This window comes from Cuculus canorus, chromosome 3 (genome assembly GCF_017976375.1).
Source record: "Cuculus canorus isolate bCucCan1 chromosome 3, bCucCan1.pri, whole genome shotgun sequence".
Classification (NCBI taxonomy): domain Eukaryota; kingdom Metazoa; phylum Chordata; class Aves; order Cuculiformes; family Cuculidae; genus Cuculus; species Cuculus canorus.
In genome coordinates, this window is record NC_071403.1 from 50,728,563 (window position 1) to 50,752,447 (window position 23,885).

General features: G+C 39.0%; 1 protein-coding gene across 2 annotated transcripts in view; it reads left to right on the forward strand.

Annotated features, from left to right (window-relative positions):
* Positions 1-23,885, forward strand: part of SYNE1 (spectrin repeat containing nuclear envelope protein 1) — a 320,695-nt gene that overhangs the window by 290,241 nt on the left and 6,569 nt on the right. Inside the window, exons 142-148 of one of the 2 annotated variants that reach the window (XM_054062229.1) lie at positions 529-740; positions 2,416-2,616; positions 2,945-3,073; positions 3,584-3,796; positions 4,775-4,867; positions 6,674-6,732; positions 13,281-15,862. In XM_054062229.1, the coding sequence (XP_053918204.1) occupies positions 529-740; positions 2,416-2,616; positions 2,945-3,073; positions 3,584-3,796; positions 4,775-4,867; positions 6,674-6,732; positions 13,281-13,521 (1,148 nt within the window). In that variant the 3' untranslated portion in view covers positions 13,522-15,862. Of the gene's footprint in view, positions 1-528; positions 741-2,415; positions 2,617-2,944; positions 3,074-3,583; positions 3,797-4,774; positions 4,868-6,673; positions 6,733-13,280; positions 15,863-23,885 lie in introns of those variants that run through there. The other variant, XM_054062230.1, reaches the window with a different exon arrangement.

Sequence of the window (23,885 nt, forward strand, 5' to 3'; positions counted from 1 at the left end):
CAACTTGTCCTTCTGCCATAACGTTTCAAGATAACTACGAAGAAGGAATAGCCCCTAATTTATTTTTTTTTAGTGCACATATCTATCCAATACATCAGCAGTATCTTAGGAAAATGTGATGAGATATGAGTATTAAATTGTGATAGGTACAAATACCAATTAAAATGATCAGAAATATGTGCCAGCTAGACATATTCAGCTTCCTTTTCTGGTTTGCGTTCATGGCTTTATACCAGCATAACCTGTTCTAGAGACCTGCAAGTGTTAATTTAGTTCTGTTCATAGAAGTCTGACATTAGAAACTGGTGAAATTGCCTGCTGCTTGGAGTCATCTAGATTCTCCATTCTTTCTCTCTAGCATTGCATTCTTCAGTCTAACTTAGTTTTCAGTGTGGTGTTTGGTGGGTTAGAGGGTTTTTTTGTTTGGTTTTTTTGAGGAATTTTTTGTCCTGCACAGGATTCAATGGATGCAATTGTGCATGTGGCTAATTCTTTTGCTATTGTTGAATTTCATGTTTATCATTCCAGGTGTAATTGACCGATGGGAATTAATCCAGGCTCAGGCTCTAAGCAAGGAGCTGAGGATGAAGCAGAACCTTCAGCAATGGCAGCAGTTTAACTCCGACCTTAATAACATTTGGGCTTGGTTGGGAGAAACTGAAAACGAGCTGGAGAAGCTCCGCCACCTTGACCTCAGCACTGACATACAAACTATTGAGCTCAGGATTAAAAAACTGAAAGTGAGTTTTATTTTTCTTTTCCATGACCTAACTTGCAAACAGACCAGAATATAACAGGTATGTTGAAGAGATTGCCAATAGTTGCAGCTGGTTTGCTCTGTTCTGCACATAGTGAGCTACTTCTGATAACTGAAGTATCACTGGGGAAGTGATTTATGAATAACCTTTTTTTAGCAGAAAAGTGGACCATTAGCCTTTGCTATATAGTACAAATAAATTTTTGAAATAGTAATTCTATGGCAATTCTGTAATTTCAGAATGTACAGATTATTTTTATGTCAACTAAGCTGATGAAAAAAACCCAAACCCTGAGTTAAATCATATCTCTTCTAGTCAAACTGGTGACAAAATAACTACTTCTAAATAAATACCTCACAGGGACATCTTACTTTGCGTGGAGGAAGGAGATAGTACCCTGAGTGTTTGTAGCCTACCCATTTGTGTCACCAGTACAACACAGGAAAAATTCTGTGTCGCTTTGCAGAACTGCAGTTTCTTCTTCTGTTATGTCAGATGCATCAGGATCTGAATGCTATTTTGTGATCTCTCCTGCATATTAGAATCATAGAATAGTTTGGATTGAAAGGGACCTTAAAGATCACCTAGTTCCAACGCCCCTGACACAGGCAGGGGCACGTCCCACTAAATCAGGCAGTTGAAGGACCCAACCTGGCCTTAAACACTTCCAGGGATGGGGTTTGCACAACAACTATATTTTACAACTGTAGAGATCTGCAAATGTGATGGTCCACAACTTAACGTTCAGTTATTAGCATTTTATAAGCTTGGGCACAAAAATATGGAAACCAATGTCACAATGCACTGTGCTCCATGCTACGAATGAAGTGGACAGACAGTAAAGACTGTTTCCGGCAGTGATTCATCTAAAGCATATTAAATGCTGATCTTCACTGGAATCGAAATATAGCTGATAAAAGTACTACAAAGGTTGCTGTGACATGGAGCTTCTAAGCACATGCTGAAAAGTAGGTGGAAAAGGGTGCATTTCATAAGAATCCTGTTCTTATCACACCCACTCTTGGAAAGCCCATTAGTGCCTTCCAAACCCAAAAGAGGTGGGGTTTATTTTGTGGCTTCCAGTGTAAACAAATCAGAGGTTTTATACACGTTCTGCTTCTATAAATTGGAGTAAGTTGTTTATACTCTTTGTATGTTTTCTTTTCCCTCAGTAAAAGCTTTCATTTTAAAATACTGTTGACAGCAGTTTCCACTTGAAAACATATTGGGGTTTATGTTTGTGAGCAAAACTGAGAAGTGAGGGCAAAAGTTTTATTGTAAGCTAAAGTACAATTGTCTTACAGCTCTGTAAATATTGTTGGGCCTGCTCTGTTTTTAACATATCTGAAACATGAGCCAAATCTTCATTCAACTATGACTTTAGGCTTTTAAGACTGCGAGTTTAATTTACTTGTTCTAGTTTATGCTCACAGTAAAATTTTAAGAGAAGTTAAAGAGTGAACATTTTTGGAGTCACAAACAGCACAGAAATCTCATATCCAGAGCGAGATTGTTATGGTAGCGTACCATTCTGCAACTGCTGATGGCAAATCATTGCATTCTGGTGGTGCCTTTTTCTACTTAATTCTTCTGAAAGTCACATATTTTACCAATTTCCATCCTTTCTTCCCCCATCCCTCTTTGTTTTACTCTCAAGGAGCTGCAGAAAGCAATTGATAACCGCAAAGCAATCATCTTATCCATCAATCTGTGCAGCTCAGAATTCACTCAGTCAGACAGTGAAGAGACCAAGAAGCTTCAAGAGCGCCTCTCTCAAATGAATGTGCACTGGGACCATGTATGCAGTATGATTGAAGAGTGGCGCTGCTCATTGCAAGATGCATTAATGCAGTGCCAGGTCTGTATTCCACTTATTTTACGTTGTCAGCATCCCACATGTCAAAAATGTAAACCATATTGTTACCTGATGTTTTCATTATCCAGTCTGAAACTTGCCCAGGCCAGCCAAAATGCAGCTTTGGCATGGTTTCTGAAAGATACACCTACACATCCTGCATCCAAGATTTTCTATAATTGTTATTTCTGGAATATTGTTCTGATATAGTGTTCTACCCTTCCTTGTAAATTATGTTATTTAGCCAGTCGGACCTATCATAGGATAAACTAAAAACCTGAATTTGACTGGAATTTTCTGCTACGCTATTATCATCACTCATTGTTTGCAGGATTTCCATGAAATGAGCCATGGTTTGCTGCTTTGGTTAGAGAATATTGACAGAAGAAAAGATGAGATTGTGCCCATCAATCCAAACCTGGATGCGGAAGCACTGCAGGATCATCACAGGCTTCTAATGGTAGGGTAATTATCACCCCTTTCCCTCTCAGAATGCATCATCAGAAAAACACCTAATCAGATTTATCTTTCTCTTGAGGGTTAGCATAGCACATACACAGCTATGGGACTAATGTCAGAAACTGACTTTACTTGGTAGGGAGCGCTACTCACTTTTATTAGGAGCATAACTCGTGATTTAAAATCTCAGGCAACCACTAGGCTGATGTCTATCTTCCTGTCATTTTATTGTGTTTTGTATTTCGGAAGGTCTGTCCTCAATGGGAATTTGCTGGAAATAATAGAAATACTAAATAGTTATAGAATGAAGCACAAGCTATTGTTCAAATTTTAAGTGAAAAATTAGCAGTTCTGAATGTATCCACTGGGGATTATGATTTTTTTATTGCTTCTCTTTTTTTTCCATTTCAATAATTTCAAATGTCCAGTTTTGTGAATTCTAGCTCCCTCCAACCTCTTATTTTTTTTCAAAACTTCAATTAAAAATACCTGGTGCTTGCCTTGGCAACAGCAAATCAGACGTGAACTTCTGGAGTCTCAGCTGAAGGTGGCATCACTGCAAGATATGTCCTGCCAACTGCTAGTCAATGCTGAAGGCAAAGACTGCCTTGAAGCCAAAGAAAAGGTGCATGTCATTGGAAATAGACTGAAGCTCCTCTTGAAAGAGGTCACACGTCATATTAAAGACCTAGAGAAAATTCTAGACATTTCGAGTAATCAACTGGTAAGTCATATGTCTTTATCGCTTGCTGCTTGCTGGGCACACATTTCCAACTGTTTTGACTGTCTTCCTTTTATCAGTACTGTTTGCTACATTATTGCTGTTGTTTGCAATACTTATCAAGACGTTACACATGTACTTTTAAATATCATAAAGTAATCTTCCACTTCATTATATAAACGTGTTGGTTTTTTTTTAATCCAGTAATTTTTTTACTATTTGTTATAGGGAAAGTGTTGAACATCTAGGTTTGTTTATCCTGCCATTACTGAATCAGTCAACTGGCAAAGTATATTAGATAATTATTCTCGTTGCAGTATTGAAAATTATAGTGTGTCAGTTGTCACTGGAAAGGAAGATAATGCTCACTCAGTTGAATTAAAAAAACCAAAAAGCATAAAATAAAGTCTGTAGCAGGTTAACAGATCTGTCGTAGTACCTTCCCAGCTTTGAGCTGTACTCCAAATCTTTTCAAACTATCTCTTATCTCAGGGTATTTGTAAGGGAATTGTGCATACATCTTCACCAACAGTGGCAGGTATAAAGTAAAAATTCTGAGGTTCTTATTAGTTAACTTGTTTTCAAAGACTTGGATTAGCTGAATGCGTAAGGCATGAGAATTCAGCTCTTCACTCCTGGTGAATTTCTGCCTCTTTAAGCAAAATCTTGATGGCACCAACCTCTTCTTGTAATTAAAGACCAATAAAGAGCAACTATTTTTTTCCCCTGTATTGACTTTGGTGGAAAATGCGTCACCTCAAGCAATTAAGTTTTAATTACCCGTTTGCTTTTCCTTTCCTTCAGGGCTAAGAGAGGAAGCATGTAATGCCTTAGTCTTAGAAAAACTGGTAACAAATTTTAACTACTTTATTTTATTTGCTTTAGAAATAACTGCTGGGATTTCACTCAGGGTTTTTTTTAGTTTGCTTACCTGAACAGCTAGTTGCTGTATGTCTGAGCTGCATTCCTTCTGAACTTCAGGAATTGTCCTCATGGTCCTCTGCTGATGAATTAGACACGTCAGGCTCAGTGAGTCCTGTATCTGGAAGAAGCACTCCAAGCAGACAGAGAACGGTAATTTCATGTCATATACTTTCTGCCATCTTCTCAGTGGAAGCTTTAGATGTCCACAGTAGCTCTAGTCAGCTGGAAGGTCCCCCTTCACACTTGATAGGAAAGGAAATGGCATAAACCAAGAACAAAACACAGCTGCTTTCCCCAGCCCTGCTGCATAAACCATCCTGCATGAAATCAGAATTGGTAAATAAGATCTAAAACTAGGGCTGTCAGTGTGGTTGATTTACCATGGTATGGCATGTCGTGTCTCTTGTATTTTGCTCTAGTGATGACAGCACCCCAAAGTCTGCTCATGTCTGATATAATCAGTTCTCCATTTCTGTTTGGCCTTCTCTTCAGAGCTGCTTCATCGGGAATTTCGATAAGGTTTTTATGTCATTTCTGATGAAGATTGCAGATGGTCTTATTGAGACTTCAGATGAATGGCTAAGTAGAGCTGAAGGACATAAAACATTTTTCAAAATACCTAGTTGTGCAGGACCTAATCAATAGCTATGATGGCAACTCTGGAGTTGTCTATTTACATCGCTGGCACAAAATTCAAGAAATATAGCAACACATGCCTAGTACTTAACACTTCCATGCTCTGAGCCCAAAATGAAACTGCAATTATTTTGTCTTTTTCTGCAATTCTATTGGTTGATTACTTTGCTTTTTTCCTTAGTTCTCACAATGATCAGGTTGATTTTATTTTTTTTCCATTTGCACTTTTTGTAAAGCCTCTGAGTTTTGTCTTGTTAAATTTAATGGCTCTTGAAATTGATTTTCTTTTAGTTTTCGTATACATTCACTAGTTTCCTTTTAGATGCTAGTATGAGAATGTAAAGGAATACTGGCTTTTCAAAAGGAGAAAGAATATAAACCTTAACATTTTATTTTCAAGTTCAATACTTTTCTCTTTCAAATTTTAACTTAAATAATTATTAAAAGTTCTGATAGCGCAGATGTAGCTGACCATTACAGGGAATGGAGAAGTATTTTACCATGAAGTCTTTGTCTAAAGAGTATGTAGAATTATAATACGGTTCATCTTAACATTTTAATATGTGTTTGTCTATCTCTAATTTGTTGATCTTTATATGTACATGAGTACTTTTTTTTTTTTTTCATTTTTGTCCATAATGTATAGCTTAGTTGTATAATTCCTTGGGGTCTGGACTTCAAAATTCTGGGTTTTGTACCCACAATTTTGGAGACGGAAGTGATGTTTACAATTTCAGTGCTAAATATACTGATGCTAAATGAATAAATACTAATACCAAAAATACAATCAGAATTATAAACACCTTACTGCATTAAATTTTCCAGCATGTAGTTTTGAGTGCAGGAATGTACTACCGTTATTTGGCCTTCAAAACTGCAGGGGGATGTGAGCGTAGAAGTGGCCAGACTCAGAAAAGGAGACTCAGAAAAGATTGGACTTTTGTTGCTGAGAATTTTCCTGCATTTGCATTTTGAAATATCTATATTTGCTTATATTCAAACAATATTTTTTTCTATTTTGTATTACAAATTATTCAAGCTAAATTTCTAGTGATTTTATTAAAAAATCCAGATCTACTGTTCATAAATGTAATGAATAAACTGTTATTTTTGAGTTTACTATGTATTTTCCAGTCATTTTCATACTCAACTAGTTGCAAAGAAAAGCCAGTTTCCTTGGTTCATGGGTATTGATCGCTTCATTTGATTTTTTTTTTATGTTTCCTTTGCTGCACTTTTAATTTAGTTTCATCAGTAGCTTGTCTTTATTTGCCTGGACTGAACATTCTTCTTTCTTTACCCCCTGTTCATTGCAAACAGCCACGGGGCAAATGTAGTCTCTCACAGCCTGGACCCTCTGTCAGCAGTCCACATAGCAGGTACCTTATTCTCCTGGTTTCCGCACTCTGTTCTAGAACCCCAAGAGGATGATGGAAATTGGCCGTGATTCCTCTCCATCTGCACCAACTCTGTCAGGTGGACAGGACTTTATCGAGAAAGATTTCCCTTTTGTTAATAGTTTGGCAAAAGGGCTCTCAATTACTTCAAATTCTTAGTTAAATTGAAATACTGGGTAATCTTTTAACATCTACAGCTCATGCTTCCCAGGAATGCCATTCAATCAGTATTTGTTTTTCATACACCTTTTCAGGGTGAGTGTGTGCTTACACTAATGATATTTAATGATTATTTTAGTTTGGCATGATGTAACAGAAAAGCCAGTAGGTTCATGGCAAACACTTTTTATCATCCTCTTTACCTCTAGATATTAAATTAAGGCAGGTAATAGGCCAATACCATATTCTAGAAATCACAAAACCCACAGATCTGGATGAGACATACAAGCATCTTTTTCTTTCTTTCAGCACCCCCTTGCTGAAGTGTTTTGTTCACTCTGTGGGTTTTCAGTACTTAAGACTCAAACTTAAAAGTCAGAATTGGAGGATTTAAGACTTGGGGTCACTTTATCTCCCCTCCAAGCGAGACTGCAATATAACATGCTAACATTGCCATGACTCTTGCCAAGTGCTTGCATCCTTTTATTGCTCTGGGAGCAGCACTGCCCCATCTCTGTCTGACCAGTAGAGAGCAGGCTTGCTGCTACAGCTTTTTGCTTTCCATCTTGTCTCCAGCAACCTGTCATCTCTGCAGCTAACAGTGCTTCTGCATTCTTTGTTCTTGTCAGTGTGATGTGTGTACTTTCACTCTTTCACTGATCAGTTCACTAGCCTCTAGTGGTATGAAGTTCAAAAGAAAAGTAAATGAGTAGGATAATACGTATAAAAAGGAAGTTTGTTATTATTTCAGCATGTTATGTGTTGTAACACCTACAATAATTGAAGTATGATAAAAATATATTTGTTCATATTGTTGAGTCCTAGATCTCATTTATTCTATATATATTGAAAATGAACTAATTAATTTTTAAAATAGCTCCTGTTAAAGTGAAAGATTTGAAGTTGGAAATAAGGCAACACTAAATTTAATACAGTGATTAAGCAATAACCAAGCAGACAAAATGTACTTTGAGTATTATTTTTTTCATGAGCAAAATCAATGCTTTATTCAGCAAGATTACTCTCATAAACACTTCTTTAAAAAAGAAGTTTGCTCTATTAGTGTAGTTATTGACTATGAGTAAAGTGGCATAGTTGCAAAACCATAGGATTTAGAACAGGTAGAGTATCTTTCACTGCTTCTACTGGCACTAAGAAGCTGGCATATATTTTGGGATTTACCTTTTTCTTTGAAACATAAGGAGACCACATAGAAAACAGGTGACGTGTGCACTCCATCTATCTGTTTGATGCAGAAAGATATTAATTTTTCCAATTCCCATATATTATGAAGCTTGGCATTTTGTTTCTTAGAGGAAGTGGGGGAAAGGGAGGAGTGGGGCTTTACTCTGTATCCATTAACAGCTAGGATGAATGGCACATGTCTTCAGCAGATCAGCATGCTTGCACTAGCAACGCTGTACTCAAGAAACATATCGTGTGCGCTCTTCTGCTCTCCTGTATGGTCAGACCACTTCTGCCAACCATTTGAGAAGGCTTCTGGTTGTAGGTGTGAGCAGCTGGCTCAAAGAACAGCTAGCAGTGCTTTGCAGCTTTGAGATCAACCTCTGTTCTAGCATTGGCATTGGTGCGGCACCTTTTAGATCAAGTCTTTCCAGCACTGTTTATTAACACATCTTGTAGCAGTACAATACAATGTTCAATTTGTCATTCAGACAAGCATGGAATACGAATGAGTCACTGCTGAATGGGAAACTTAATCAAATGCGCAAGCCAGACAGGTTGTGGTTGATGTGTAATGTGGTTTTAACTGATAAAGTGGTACAAGCTGTCACTGTTCTTTAATATTTTGACATGCCTCTGATCAGAGTACTTTGTGTTTGATCTTGCACTGGATCGGCAAACCCTGTTAGAGTTTAGTATACAGGAGAACGAAAGTCAATTTTAAAAGCTTTGTCACACAGGAGGTTGTGAAGGAAAATTCATTTAAACATTAGAAGGGCCATGTTTTGTTTATAACAAATGTGATATCACTTTGCCTTCCCCATTATCACGGCAAAAACACAAGCATGAACAGTGTGATGCTAAGCAAGGTACAAGCTTAAACTAGGAGTTGCATTGTGGACTTAAAGATTCTTTCAAGAGGTATTAATAATTGTGTGCTAAGTGGGAAAAGCAAATCCAAGGAACAACTCCTCTTCATCAGTTTAATAGAACTGTCATAATTGTACACCTGGATATGTACCTCTGGATATTTTTTGAAATGATCAACATGTTAAAAAGATTAAAATTGTAGTTCAGTTTGCTCATGGGTGTTTACATTGTCTCTCTTGAGCAGCTCTATTCAAGTATTTGTGTCACAGTGCCAATCTCCATTTCCTGCTCTCCCAATATGACTAGTGGACCTGTAAAGGCTGCTTGCTGTTCCTGGAGCTGACGAGGCGACAGCACTCTCCATGCTTTTGGCCACAGAATGGGAGTCCTTGCCACACAGTATCTCAAACACGAGGTTTGGGTTTGGTTTGCCATAGTTCTACTCCCAGTTATCTCCTATACTCTCACATAGACCTTGTCACTTAAACTTTGTATTTATAAGTGCCTTTGAAATGGACCAATTCATCTTCTTTACAGGGTAAACCAAATCTGAGGGTGGTGTGATGCTGAGGGCTAGGGAGAGAATCAAAGTCAGAACGCACCCAAACAAGGCTATTCCTAGAGAGTCCTTTAGGCCATCAACATGAGTCATTGTCTGCTGTTTTAGGCAGAGTATCATATCTTCTCCTTCATAACTCTAGCAAACTCTATTTTAAGAAATTAGAATCAATGGAAGCTAGAAGTCTATTAGTCTATTAGAAGGTCGTTATTAAATTTAATTTATCTGATTATCTAGAAGTACAATCATTTGCACCTTGAATATATCCATGGTTAGATGTTGTAATTTGGGTTTGAGCCAACGTTATCCCTTCCTTTAACAACTGTTAAACTTTTTGTCTGTTCTGCAGTATTTTGTAGAGGGCAGTTTTAGTATCTCTCAGTTTTTATATTGATAAGCTCAGTTCTCTGTTTCCTTCATAGAAGAAATACTCCATTTTTTTACTGCTTTAAGCTTGTGTAAATTTGAATGTATCTTTCAGAAGTATGTTAAGCAAAATGATGAAGATTTCTCCAAGTGAGATCTGACTAGTGCCTTGCAGAGCATCATTAAAACAACTCCTTTTCTCTTCTGGAATTCTTGAACTGAAGTATATTTTAAAATGTCTTTTGTCGCTTTTCACAGCTATTTTCAAGCCACGTTATTTTTTGGTGGCTATTCTGTGTTGAACACGTCTAGATTTTCATCATTGTCTGGATTATCTTCATTATCTTTGGCAGTGTGGACTTCCAAATTTGTAGCAGAATTTTTCATTGCTACCTGGTGAGCTGTAATGTTAAAATCCTTGAACTACTTCTTAAACCTATTGGATTCATCCACTTTTTCCTGTTTAAGAAGCCAATCCTATTTTGTATTTGCAAAGATTTTCAACTTCTGTCATAATACAGATGAAATTTGCTGTCTTATATTTTGTGTCATAGTCTTTTCATAAAGATATTCAATCAAGACTCATCCTTCATTAACTCCAGTAATAACATTCTACTAGCCCAGCAGTGCCTCTTTCAGTGTAAGACTGTTGTCTGCATTCCATTAATCGCTTCCCCGTTAAACTCTATTTATTCTGATAGGCTTCACTACAATGATAAATTCTTCTGTTATAATCCTTCATATGTTTACTGTGATACAGATAGATTACTTCAACCATATTTTCCTTGGAAAAAAAAAATCTTTAAAAGAAGATACTTGTCTGAGCTGAAATTAAAGTTCATTTTGCCTGTCTGACCTATAGCCTGGTAAATTACCTTCTTTCCTCTCTTGAAATTTTTAGGAAAGAGTTCCAATTTCACTGGCATTACAAACTCCTAAAGAAATGGTTGCTAATGGCATAGGGTACTTCAGCTTTCCCTTCTTCTGCTGGAGGAAGTGGAAGTTCTGAACCTTATGAGTAGTGAGCCTTTTTTATTAACAATGTACCCTTTTAAGCATCTCTGCTGACTATATCCATTAAATACTCTAAACTGAGCCATTTTTCAGCCAGTTATGTAGATTACAGAGGCATACCTAAAACGAAGGCAGTACAGCACTTGAACTTCTTAGAACTCCCCCTCTGATGATATTTTCATGTTTTATTATTTGCTTGTTTAATTGTTTCTATGCAGTATAAGAAACTATTTCTGTTCTTCATTGAGATCAGCCATGCAGCTTACACTGCATGGCTTCTTTTTTTTTGTTGGTTGTTGTGGGCTTTTTGGTAAAACACAAAGCACAAAGTGCTGAATTGTGCTAATAAAGCCGTAGGAAAGGAAATGGCAAACTAGATGCTAACTTTGCCCACTCCCTTTTGATCCTGCTTTTTGGAAATTCCCCGTCTGACATCCAGTGTTGCCCCGGACTAACTGAGTGAATGAAGAAAATTCAGACTTTGCTTATTATGAAACAGTGGTTACCAGCTACAGAAATGTGGCCTTTTTGATTGAGATTAACAACATTTGTACAATGAGAGCCTTGTAAATAGGTAGACTGCGCAATCAAATGCTTGGAAGGTAATTAAGCACTACGTGTTCCCTTTGTTCCTACCTCAGTCCATTGACTTTCTATCTTGGCATTCTTGGACACAAGTCCTGATCTAATTGAACTTTAATATGGAATGCTCTGATGTTGTTAAATGTGCCATATCCGTTCAATATGTTCTTTATAATACGTAATGTTACATTCTGCGATAAACAGCTTTCCGTCCAGGCTACAATAACGTGGAGGCAAACAACATGTGATCTGACATTTTGATCATCACTGCTTCCTGGAATAGTTAGGTCAAGTTAATCATTTAGCACACCGAAGTGTTTATGTATCTATTGGTCATCTAAACTTTACCAAATCTGTCTGGCTTTCTTAAAGTCTTCACAGGGGGATGACACACATATGAACAAGACAATAAAAATAATCTCAAGTATAGAAAGATTTCTTTTCTTAAAATGTGGGAAGGGTACCCTTGCCAAGCCTGGCATATTTTTGAAGATGATATTTTGGGGTTTGCATGCTTTCTTGTGCAGATTCATATTTATAGGGGGAACAGGATTAAAAGGACAAGGGGGAAGCAAGGCAATACTAAGGAGCCGTCACTGCCTACTTGCTTTACTGGGAAGTATTTGATCTTGGCCTGATCTCCCACATCTTTGAGTTAAGGTTGCATTCCTCCTTATGAGCATTTTTATCTCTTATACTCTAAACAATATACGGCACACCATATATTTTCTGCAACTTCATAATTATAGCAGCCACACGGATTTATTTTTTTTTATAGCAACACGTTTGAGACAAAACTTGTGACCTAGTGACTTAATGCAAGAGTTCTTGAAGCAAAATATTTAAAGGCTCTAAGTTCTTCCATTTTGGGCTAGTGCTAAAATACATTACTTTCCCATGCCATTTAATTAGCACTCTGAGACTATCAGTTTTTAACTTGCGTAATCAATCTTTTCAGTCATCCAGTTACCTCAAAATCCATCATCCCTATAGGAGAGCTCTGTCAGTTTCAGTAAAAAAAGAAAATGTGACTTCTATGTTTGTATCCTTCATTAAAAAGAGTTTGGATTTTTGCACTTAAGTTGAAGTGTTCCTTTGGAAATATTTGTGTTAGTTCTTGCATCTCCTATAGATATGTGATAAATATGTGCCATTTCAAGTCAGATTCATAGCCACAAGGGAAAAAATCACTTGGAAGGTGATGGTGTCAAGTTAGTTTAGCAAATATATTTTAACTGCTGATTCAGTGCAAGTTTCAAAATACAAAATACAATGTACTTTGTAGAAAATTAGTCCCCGTTGCCTGCATGTTGGTGTACTCATTAACTGAAGGTCAACGTATCTGAATCTTAATGTATTATACCCTTGTGGGCACTATATACGAAAAATGAACATGAAAAATTCTACAAACCAAATGCAACTGCCATTTTAAATGAGGACGCTTCCTTTTTAGACAATGTACATTGAACACGTGTGACAGGCATGGCCCACCTTTTATTTTCATAGAATCATTTTCCCCTTCTCTAGAGCACAGTGCTTCAAGTGGAGAGCTTTCCCTATAACTGACAAAAGGGCTGTGGGAAAGCTCTTAGGTGTTTTCCTACCCAGTCTAGAAATGCGGAGTCTCTTTAGAGTGTTGGGGAAATAGCACATTCGGTGAAAAAAATACCTCTACGGCTGTCAGTCAAAATCTGTATGGATTGTAAACCAGCCTTAAGGGAAGGCTGAGTGCCCAAGGGCACCCTCTGCTGCAGAAATGTTTAAGTTTATTCACCTGCCAATCCTTTTTTCTCAGGTCCACAAGAGGTGGCTCAGGTTCCTCCCCTTCTGAGGCCAGGCCAGCATGGCATCGCCTGTCCTTCTTCCTCAGAGTCCTCAGAGCTGCTCTGCCACTTCAGCTCCTCTTACTGCTCCTGATTGGGCTGGCATGCCTGGTGCCAATGACTGAGGAGGACTACAGCTGTACTATGGCTAACAACTTTGCCCGCTCTTTCCACCCCATGCTAAAATACATGAATGGTCCACCTCCGTTATGAAGGAGACCCGTGAGACAGTGAGTGACCTCATAGGAGTGCTAGCTGTGAGGCAGAATGGGTGACAGCATTCAGTGTGGTAACTTTACTTACCTACTGTACCCACCTCTGTGTCCATATGGTTCTCTGCTGGTACTCGGCTGGTTACATGTCAGTACATCGGTACCAAACTGCAAAATCTATTAGCTGAGTAGCATTATTTCAATACACACATCCTGGGTACTAAGGAGGATGTGGCATGTGTGAGGAAAATGTCCTTCTGTCCAGTGTTCTGGATCTTTTAGCCACTTTATATCCAGGCCATCGCCCTTTACTATGCATAGCCAAGGACTTGATACTGTAGATCCTTTCCTATGTGCTGCTCTAAATGAGCCGTTAGCCAGTCTTTGTTAAATACCCTCTCAGTATCTACAGTATACAAAATACCTAATGCTAAAGAAATTTTAGAGCATTTGTAACATAAAATTTTAAAGGAGATTGTATGACCATGTATTATTCCCTGTGGTTTCTGTTTTGGGCATGGTGTTCTAACTTTTGCTTTGGATGCACAAGGTGAAAATCTGAGAAGCACTTTTTTTAAGGTTTAAAACAGTGGATGTAATAAATAAGATCATAAATGGTTTTATGAGGAAAAATGTTGAATGTCAAGTTGAAAAACAAAGAACATATTTATGTATGTACAGTTTGCTAAGCCAAGTTTTGTTTGTATTGATTTCTTTGCATTTATTATAGATACCATAAAATATTTTGTCTACGTGCTTTTTAATGACAACTATGGAAACTTCTAAGTTTAGAATGAGATATGTATGGTATAAAAAATTAGAAGATGTACATACGCTGCACTTACGAAGTGAATTAAAAATGCTGTAACAAATAAACAGTATTAGATTTATGTTTGAATAAGAAGACCTGGAAAACTTGAGAAATGGTAAAATACATGGGAAAGTGTTACGTTAGAAGTTGTGCTAATATTGAAGGCTGTCCTTGTTTAGAATTGATGATTGGTCATTTCAGTTTTTTTTTCCCCAAGCTGCTGCTTGAAGTTCATTCTCACCATGTGTTGTTTCTCTGTGTGTGTGTTTACGTATGCATCATACGCTACCTTTGGCATCTGTGGTTGTACCAATCCACATCAAAGCAGATTTTTCCTGTATGTGTACTGGAAACTTCTTAATAGTCTCCGTAGTAGCTTAATACCAAGAGTGATGTTTATGAAGTCTAGTGGAATATGCCCCAAACATAAGCATAAATAGCAGAAAACCAGAGCACACGGAAAACTCGTAAATTTTCTGGAAATATTGCAGAAAACTGCAACTAAGAAACTGAGCAGTAGCTGACACTTTACCCAGCTTATGAGTCAGAACTCAAACAAAACAGGATTCTATTTGAATTCAAAAAAATATAGAATGTTGCCGTAAGTTGTTGGTCATTACTAAGTTTGGGGCTTTTTTGAGCCATTACACACAATGGCTTAACTCACAGGATTTTTTTTCTGTGACTTAAATGGTTTTACTTAGAATATATTGGCCTATGTAACAGAAATAAGCAAGCCAAAAGAAAATGCAAGCACATTAATTCCAGTTATGCAGGATTACTTTTCTGGGATGTCATAATTTGAGCTGATATGAGGGAAGGGTTGTCAGAGGTGTAGAGTACCACAAGCTGAACTTCAGCATTAGGAGAAGCCAATAAAAGCTTCCTTTCTGGAGAAGTGTAACATTGAATATTATCATGAAAAGCAATTTTTATGCCAACAACATATCTTCAATGTCAGAGATACAGACTTGGACTGACACAAATATGTATTCTTTTCAAGGCTTAGTTTCCTTCATTGGTACTCAGAAGTTGTGTTAGGCTAGATTTGTGTCTATAGTCACTGATTCTGAGTAGACAAAGGTAAGGAACACATTTTTGAGGTACAAGAATGAGCTGTTAGTTGCAACAGGCCTGACAGATTCCGTAAGACTCTTTTCTGATGTCATTCTCTTTGGTTGATGTAATTTACTCCATGGTGATTAGTGCACTTACATGAATAAGTTAGTAATTCAGTCAGGGCTTTTAGTCCAGATCTCTGCATGCTTCAGGCATCCTTTCATCAGCCAGACCCTGGTGTTGATGGTTAATTTTTTGTCGAAAGTTATTTTTGTTTTCTATTTAAAGAAAATATTATAAATAGTAAAAAGACTAATTTAGTGAGAAATAACGATCTGAGTCTGTCTCCTATTTTCCAGCCAGCTATTGGTGATCTCATGGAATCAGATGTTATCTACAGGGTAGTAAATAGCCTGTGAGTATCAGCCAATGAAAGAGCTGTCTGTTGAAGGAACTGGGCAAAAAGTCACAGGTGAGAGCTGTGTTTATTTCTCATAGTATTTGAAAGCTGAGGGAGAGGCAGGGAGGTTTGAAAGTTGTTGGTTATGGGGATGAGGGAAGGGCAAGGAAGAGAGTTCAGTTTGAATGATGCCAGATGCAATTAATAAAGTTCATTATCAAAAGTGTACAGGATAGTGCCTTTGAATTTCAACTTCACATTTGGATTTTGCCAGCTATTTTGCCACTCCGTGGCCCTTGTTTTGTTGTTTGAATACCTTCCCCACTTTCTTGACATGTAGGGAAGAGTGGCCTGTCTTCTGCAGGAGGAAAGCAAAATTTGTGCACCTCACTCAAGCTCCCAGGAGAGTTTTGGGAGTAGTCACTAAAATGAGGCAGGAAGGGAGGTGTTTCCATCTTGTTCATGATGGGTATGCCCTTTTATTTTCTCTCGCCTCTTGAAAAGTTCCATCTAAGGAGGATGAGAAAGTGATGAACCACTGGAGGAGTGAAGGTTAAGCTGGTTAAATAGGCAGGGGGAAGCTGGTGTGAGATCATAGGAACTTTTCATAATTAATCTCTTAAATAGTTCTAGGGCTAAGAAGGAAAAGAAGTGATCATAATTATGGGAAGTAAAGAATTTAGAAGGTCACATCATCAAGTGTTAGTAGCCCTTTCAAATTCAGTGCATTTTGGGTGATGATTAGTGGCAGGACATGCATGCACTGCCTCGCTTCTGCCTTACTGATGAACCAAAAGGCAGAGTGTAGCTGCCATGCCTTGCTTCCTTTCAGATGATTCAAAGCAAATCTTCTGTCCATAGAGCTAGCTATGATTTCAAAGTATTGCCAGTTAATTTGAAAAGAGAAGTTAGAGAACTTTCTTTTGACTCCAAGGGATGATCACACTCAAAGCAATGCTCCTAGTAAGCAGAAAACTCTCTACAATACTTGTGAATAAGTCAGTCACAGGCAGTGATATACACACATTAGGAAAAATGCTATAGACAGGAAAATACCTATTTGTAAATCCGTAATATCCGATACCTTCAAGGCCATGAATGTCATTCTTTAAGCTGATGTCTCAATGGAATTTCAGGCAGTTTGTGCCAGCAGGTTAGAAAATCCCTTGAGCGTCCTTTCAGACTTCTTATTTTTGTGACTTTCAATCTCAACTCTGGACAAAATCAATGTCTGACCAGTTAAAGTGGTTTGAGTAATAGGCTCCTCCAAAATTAATTTCCTGACCCTGAAGCAATTCCCTTGCAACCTTTAATGTGATCTTGCAGAACTGGATCTTGATCCTAAAAATTGGCACAAAGCAATCAAACCAGAAACAAATAGCAAGACCCTTCACAGTATCCTGTTAAAGCAAGCTCCATCCAAAGAGCAGCAGTGATTTGAAGGTCTAGCTTGAGTTGCAAATCCCAATGCAACCACATATGCATTGATTACTATGGCATGAACTAAGGTAAATGGCGCAACTGTAGAAAGAGGGAAAAAAAAAACCACCTAGAAAATTGTCAAGCATTGCAGACAACGGCACTAGCCAGCTTTGCAGCCTGGGCATCTTTTTCATCCCGATAAGGTCAAGCTGCTCTCTCTGCCTTACCTTTGCCTCATTGGAACGCTGTCACAGAGGACTTGAGTGTGCACAAACTTTTCAAGAAATGTACAAGTTAGAGTCTGAGATGCCCCATCTTTGTGCTATGCCCACAATATGTCATCTACCCTCTCTCTGAAGTACCTCACCTGCTCGGACTCTGCAAATAGAAGGGACTGGTGTCTTGTAATGTTCCTTGAGCCTTGGCCGCAAGGCGTGAGGAAAGGCAGTACAAGAGCTTCAGAACTCTGGATCTGTATGGAAGGCACGTGTTAAAGCTTTGAGAAAGTAAACTCCTGGGGAACTCCAGTCATTAATTCGCTATATTTTTCCCCATTTTTGACTGTAGATAGATGCAGTAGCTGCTATAGGAATGTAATCATCCCCACAGCTGGATGTATCTTGCAGATGTGAACCTTACTTACTGTCGTGCAGTCACATCATAACTAGTGGGTGTTTAAAGGTATAATGAAAAGTGGTTGCTCAATGACTCCCAATCGTGTGGGAATATCAAGGTGCTATCTTATTATGCTTGTGATAATAATAGTGCAAAATAATGAACACTATTTGCCCTCAACTTATTGCATCTGGAGTTTCATTTGTGGATCATGCTTTACAAAGTCTGAAGGCAGACTGAAAAGTAATTATTTAGAAATGTCTGACAGTATTAGAAGTTAAAATTACCTGAAGTTGACAGAAATGGTGTGTCCTTATTCCTCACAGCTGTAAACATGATGATACCTATTGCCTATCTCCTACCCTGTTCCAGCAGTAACAGCTTTATTCTGCAACAGATCAATAGTTTCTCACCACTGATTTGCCACCCTTTCAGCTTCACTGCAAATGCTGCAAAAACCTGCAGTCTTGCTTTCTTCTTCCTTAGAACTTTCTCCTGTAGCTGGTTACTGAACAAGGATAAAGCTGCTGGGATTGTCTTATGAATAGTCAACCCTGGCCGTCAGGGTCTTGTGCTATTTGTGGTTGAGAAATCTGTTTTTGACTGATAGCATCTCTCAGCATGCTCATCATGTGCATCTGAGTGCATCTGTGCGTGTTCAAAGGCATGACAGAAGCTGGTTGCTCCCATTCTTCTGACTCCAGATGCTATCAGGATTTAGCAAATGTTGGAGGATCCTGGTAAACAAGAGCAGGGTGAAGGAGAGGAAATGCAGATCTTTAAGCAAGAGAAGGAAAAAAAAAAACAGATTGAACGCAGAAAGGAAAGTAGGAAAGAAAAAAAAGACAACATTGATCTTCACACTTACTGGCATTTCTTATATTTTCTTTGATGTTTAAAGCAATGAATTATGGAAAGGAAAAAGGCAAGAAATGCCATGGTGAGTTTTGTGTTTAATCTGGGTGGTCTGCCTATAAAATCATTCAACTCCTGCAGCAGACAATGGCAGAATTCATCTAAAGCAGTGTTTGTCTAAGTTAAGGGGAGTGTTGGAGGGAGGGATTCATTTGTCTTTTGGCTTTGAGGGAAGAATGTGTTTTTTATATTCAGAGTTCCCTACACAAGGAATTAGTCTAGGTACTGGCTGGCTGTTTTAACCTTGGCAGCAGTGTTGTTAAATGATACACAACTGAATTCTATTGTTTTTGCACTATTTGGCCATAATTAAGCCTAGACGGCAATGTGAAATCTGTATGAGAGAGAAGTTATGCTTGTTTTAATAATATTAAGAACATTGAAATATTCTAATAATAAATATTCTAATAATATTCCACAATCAAAAAAAAAAAAAAGGGAATAATTCAGAGAATTAGTTTGTCTTCCTAAAAATCTCTGAAAGGAAATTAGTAACTGCAAGCTTAAGCACTGATGACTTGTTATAGACAAAAGCCGGGATAAAGGATAGAAATATGAATTATGTTAAACAATTAGACTGAAAACAGACAGGAAGTGAAAACGGTGAGTTCTGTTATTTGGTGCAGCTTAATACGTCATTCAGAAAATGAACTGGTCAAAGCTGCTCGGTTCAGTAAAAGTCTGTTTAAAGACCTGAGATGTAGTAAATGGATTTGACCACAATGAGGTCTGGATAAAATAATGGCACATCTAACTTTTGGAAGAGAGAGAAGGGTTTTGGAAATTTGGAAATTATTGTCCGTTTCTTGTATCAGAGATGTCTTTGGGGGAAAAGAGGTGATCCACTGAGCTATTCTGTGTCAGGGATGCAGACGTGGATGTAATTTGCACAAATGTTACTCAGGTCACTATCTTTGCATTTTCAGGCACGTTGTAATTCCTGGGAAGCTGCTAATATTGATGTTATAATTTAAGGGGTTTTTCATTCCGTTTATAGAGAGGATGTTTTTAAAAAACAGCTGGAAACAAAAGTACCAGAGTCCACTTTTTTTATGTAAGTGCTCACAAGCCTATACAAGAACTGGGGCATTCATGTTTGTAGTATTGTCTTTATAAATAATTCAAACTTTGTCCTAGAGGTGCTCCTGACCATTGAGCTGCAGCTTAAAACACGTGGTTGCAACTTTGACTCCTTTGCTAAACTTGAAGCGTTGTGCAACCAAGTGTGCAGACCACAGTGGCAAAGGGGGAAAAAAAGTAGAAGAAACCATGATGCTGTAGCATTTTGGTTGAAATAGATAGATAGCCACAAAGAAGACATTTTTGGAGCTGATGTTTCTTTTCCGACTTTTAGATTGAACATAAGAAAAAATAATCCTGCAAAGGCAGACTGGAACTCAAACTTTTCTGCTTTCACACAAATGCCCTAAACTTTTAAGCTTTTGTATGACCTACTGTGACTCTCACTGCAAAGTGCATAGCACTTTCTGCTTACCTCTATGGCATAACATACTTGTTTCATCTTTTCATGGATAACAGGTTCTCCAGAGGTAAGTGGAAACTAAGACAGACATCTGACAAGAAGCAAATCTTTCTGTCCTAGAACAGAGCACTCAGTCTTTCCTCTCATGCATACTTTTCAGCTGTTTAAAATGGTAACACACTGGGGTGGCACACAAATGTGTAGGAATGGAAAACAACAGGAGATAAATTTTATCCCACCTTCAGTATGCCTTCAGAAATGAAGACATTAGCAGAGTGACACTGTAATACTGCAACACAAAGATCTTACAGGGATGTGAGAGCTAGTTAGCCTTGCTCCTGCTGAAATAAGTGCCAAATGTTATTATTTTGATGGTCAGTTTTCCCAAAGATTTCATGAACATTTTTACAATTCAGCCTCTGCATATGCAGGATGCCACTGTGAATGGTAGTAATTGGAGCCTGGCTGGGCATAAGAAAGGCTGTGTACACAGTACCCTTTTATGTGCATTCTTTCTCTGTGAGCATGCTGATGAGTGTTATTTTACATATTTGGATTTTCTTCTCCTCTTCACAGCCTCAGGGGCAGAGACAAGCAGTGTAATGCAGAGGAAAGAGATGAAAGAAACAGCTGCTTCATGGGACTTTTGACATGGCAGTATGTGGATAAAAGAAAAAAAAGGTTTTTAAAAAGGGAGTGTGCCCCACTGACTTGAGAACACCAAATTGTAGCCCATGAAGAAGCTGTTGTCATTGCATAACAAGGGAATTGCCTTCATTAACAGAAAAGTAAAAGCAGTTAAATACATACTTCAGTGATGCCTTAACTGTGTCATATCTTTGTAATTAGTTAAATAGAAGAAAATATGCTGAAACAAGACATGCATCACTTAAATGCTAGGAAAGAGAGAAGGCAGTAGGGGGGACCCCAGTGCATACAGCTGTGTGCATGTATATGGGCTTCTCAAGGGAGTAGGCAGCTGCTCTCCAAGATGTGTACACAGTGAGGGAAGCAAGACTAGTGGGCCTAGTAAAGGTGATCAGGAGTTTCAACTGCAAGAGCTCTGCAATGAAACAGAAAGATACAACCTTGCTGCATGATTTCTCAAATTATTTCAGCCAGCAGATATAAGAAATTGGGAATGAGGCTGGAGTCCCAGCTGGCTTCTGGTTGTGGAAATGCACCCAGGTCTGCAGTGGCCCTTTTACTGGTGGGTTCCTCCTCTGGGGGTCTGAACAAGGTGGTATCTCATGCACTTCTGCTATCACTGAAGACACCTGATGGGAGAGAATGAAGAAGAAGGAGCCAGACTCTTTTCACTTGTGCCCACTGACAGGTCAAGTGGCAGTGTGTACAGATTCAACCACATGAAATTCCATCTGAGCACAGAAGAACATTTTTTTAATGTAAGGGTGGACAAACACTGGAACAGGTTGCCCAGAGAGGTAGTAGAATCTCCGTTTCACAGAATCACAGAATCACAAGGTTGGAAAAGACCCATTGGATCATCGAGTCCAACCATTCCTAACACTCCCTAAACATGTCCCTCAGCACTTCATCCACCTGTTCCTTAAACACCTCCAGGGAAGGCGACTCAACCACCTCCCTGGGCAGCCTCTGCCAGTACCCAATGACTCTTACTGTGAAGAATTTTTTTCTGATATCCAACCTGAACCTCCCCTGACGGAGCTTCAGGCCATTCCCTCTTGTCCTGTCCCCTGTCACTTGGGAGAAGAGGCCAGCTCCCTCCTCTCCACAGCCTCCTTTCAGGTAGTTGTAGAGAGTAATAAGGTCTCCCCTCAGCCTCCTCTTCTCCAGGCTAAACAACCCCAGCTCTCTCAGCCGCTCCTCATAAGACTTGGTCTCCAGCCCCTTCACCAGCTTCGTTGCTCTTCTCTGGACACGCTCCAGAGCCCCAACATCCTTCTTGGAGTGAGGGGCCCAGAACTGAACACAGTATTTGAGGTGCGGTCTCACCAGTGCCGAGTACAGAGGGAGAATAACCTCCCTGGACCTGCTGGTGACCCCATTTCTGATACAAGCCAAGATGCCGTTGGCCTTCTTGGCCACCTGGGCACACTGCTGGCTCATGTTCAGTCGGCTGTCAACCAACACCCCCAGGTCCTTCTCTTCCTTGCAGCTCTCCAGCCATTCTTCCCCCAGTCTATAGCGCTGCATAGGGTGGTTGTGCCCCAAGTGCAGGACCCGGCATTTGGCCTTGTTAAACCTCATGCCATTGGTCTCGGCTCAGCGGTCCAGCCTGTTCAGATCCCTTTGCAGAGCCTCCCTACCCTCCAGCAGATCGACACTTCCTCCCAGCTTAGTGTCATCTGCAAACTTGCTGAGGGTGCACTCAATGCCTTCATCCAGGTCATTGATAAAGACATTGAACAGAGCTGGACCCAGTACTGAGCCCTGGGGAACCCCACTTGTGACTGGCCTCCAGCTGGAGTTAACTCCATTGACCACCATTTTCTGGGCCCGGCCATCCATCCAGTTTTCAACCCAGGAGAGTGTGCGCCTGTCCAGGCCAGAGGCTGACAGTTTCTGAAGGAGAATGCTGTGAGAAACTGTGTCAAAGGCTTTACTGAAGTCCAAGAAGACTACATCCACAGCCCTTCCCCCATCCAGTAGTCGAGTGATTTTGTCATAGAAGGTGATCAGGTTAGTTTGGCAAGATCTGCCTTTTGTAAACCCATGTTGACAGCTACATTTGTAGCTGTTCAAAACCTTACTCAATGTGTCTATGAGCAATGTTTTGTAGGTGACATGTCTGTGAGCCAGGAATTGGTCTAGACATCTCCAGAGGTGCCTTCCCACCTCAGCTATACCATCGTACTCTGTGGTCACATCATGACCTAGCAAGAGATGGGCAAAGGACTGTCTAATCTCAAGTACTGTAACAATCCTTTGGCCATTCAAATTGTTACAGTTTTTGCAGATGTAAGTATGCTCAGATTTTAGATGTTTGATTTTAATTTAGGAGTGTTAGGTGTTTGATTTCACAGGAGTCCGCAGCCGTCTGGCTGCTTTTTTGGTTAAAGCCCATGAGCTCAGTCTCATGTAGAACCAATCCTCTTAAGCATGACCCATAAAAGCATTTTGCCTCAGTGCTCATTTGGTCCTGTGGCTAAAAAAACAATCGTATAAAGCCATTGAATGCTGTCAGATTTTTTTAGTCAGCATTGAAAAGAATTCTACTATTTTGAGCACATATTCCGTTGCAATTAGTTCATTTCACTGTGGCCCAGCCTTTGTGGCCAAAATAGCAACTCTCAGTCAAGCTCTTGGTCACAAAATCACATTTCAAAATAGTCATATTATTTTGAACCGTTGTTTAATTCTGTTTGGCACTTAGAAATCCCAAAACTCCCCAACTTCCTTTTGGAGTCTAAATAGTCGATTTGCTTTCATGTTTGACAAGCTATAAGATAAGGTAGCACCTGGACAAAATATATTGTCTGTCTTGTCTTAATCATTGAGATGATAGTTAGAATTAAGGTAAAAATCTAACCATTTTTTTCTTGATGAGTTATGTACAGTGAAACACTGCATGAAAACAAAGAGCTTTTTCATATATATTCGTGTAGGGAAAGAGAAGAACCTCTAAGCCAACAGTCTCACTCAGTACCAGCAAAGCACAGAAAACAGATGAAAAAA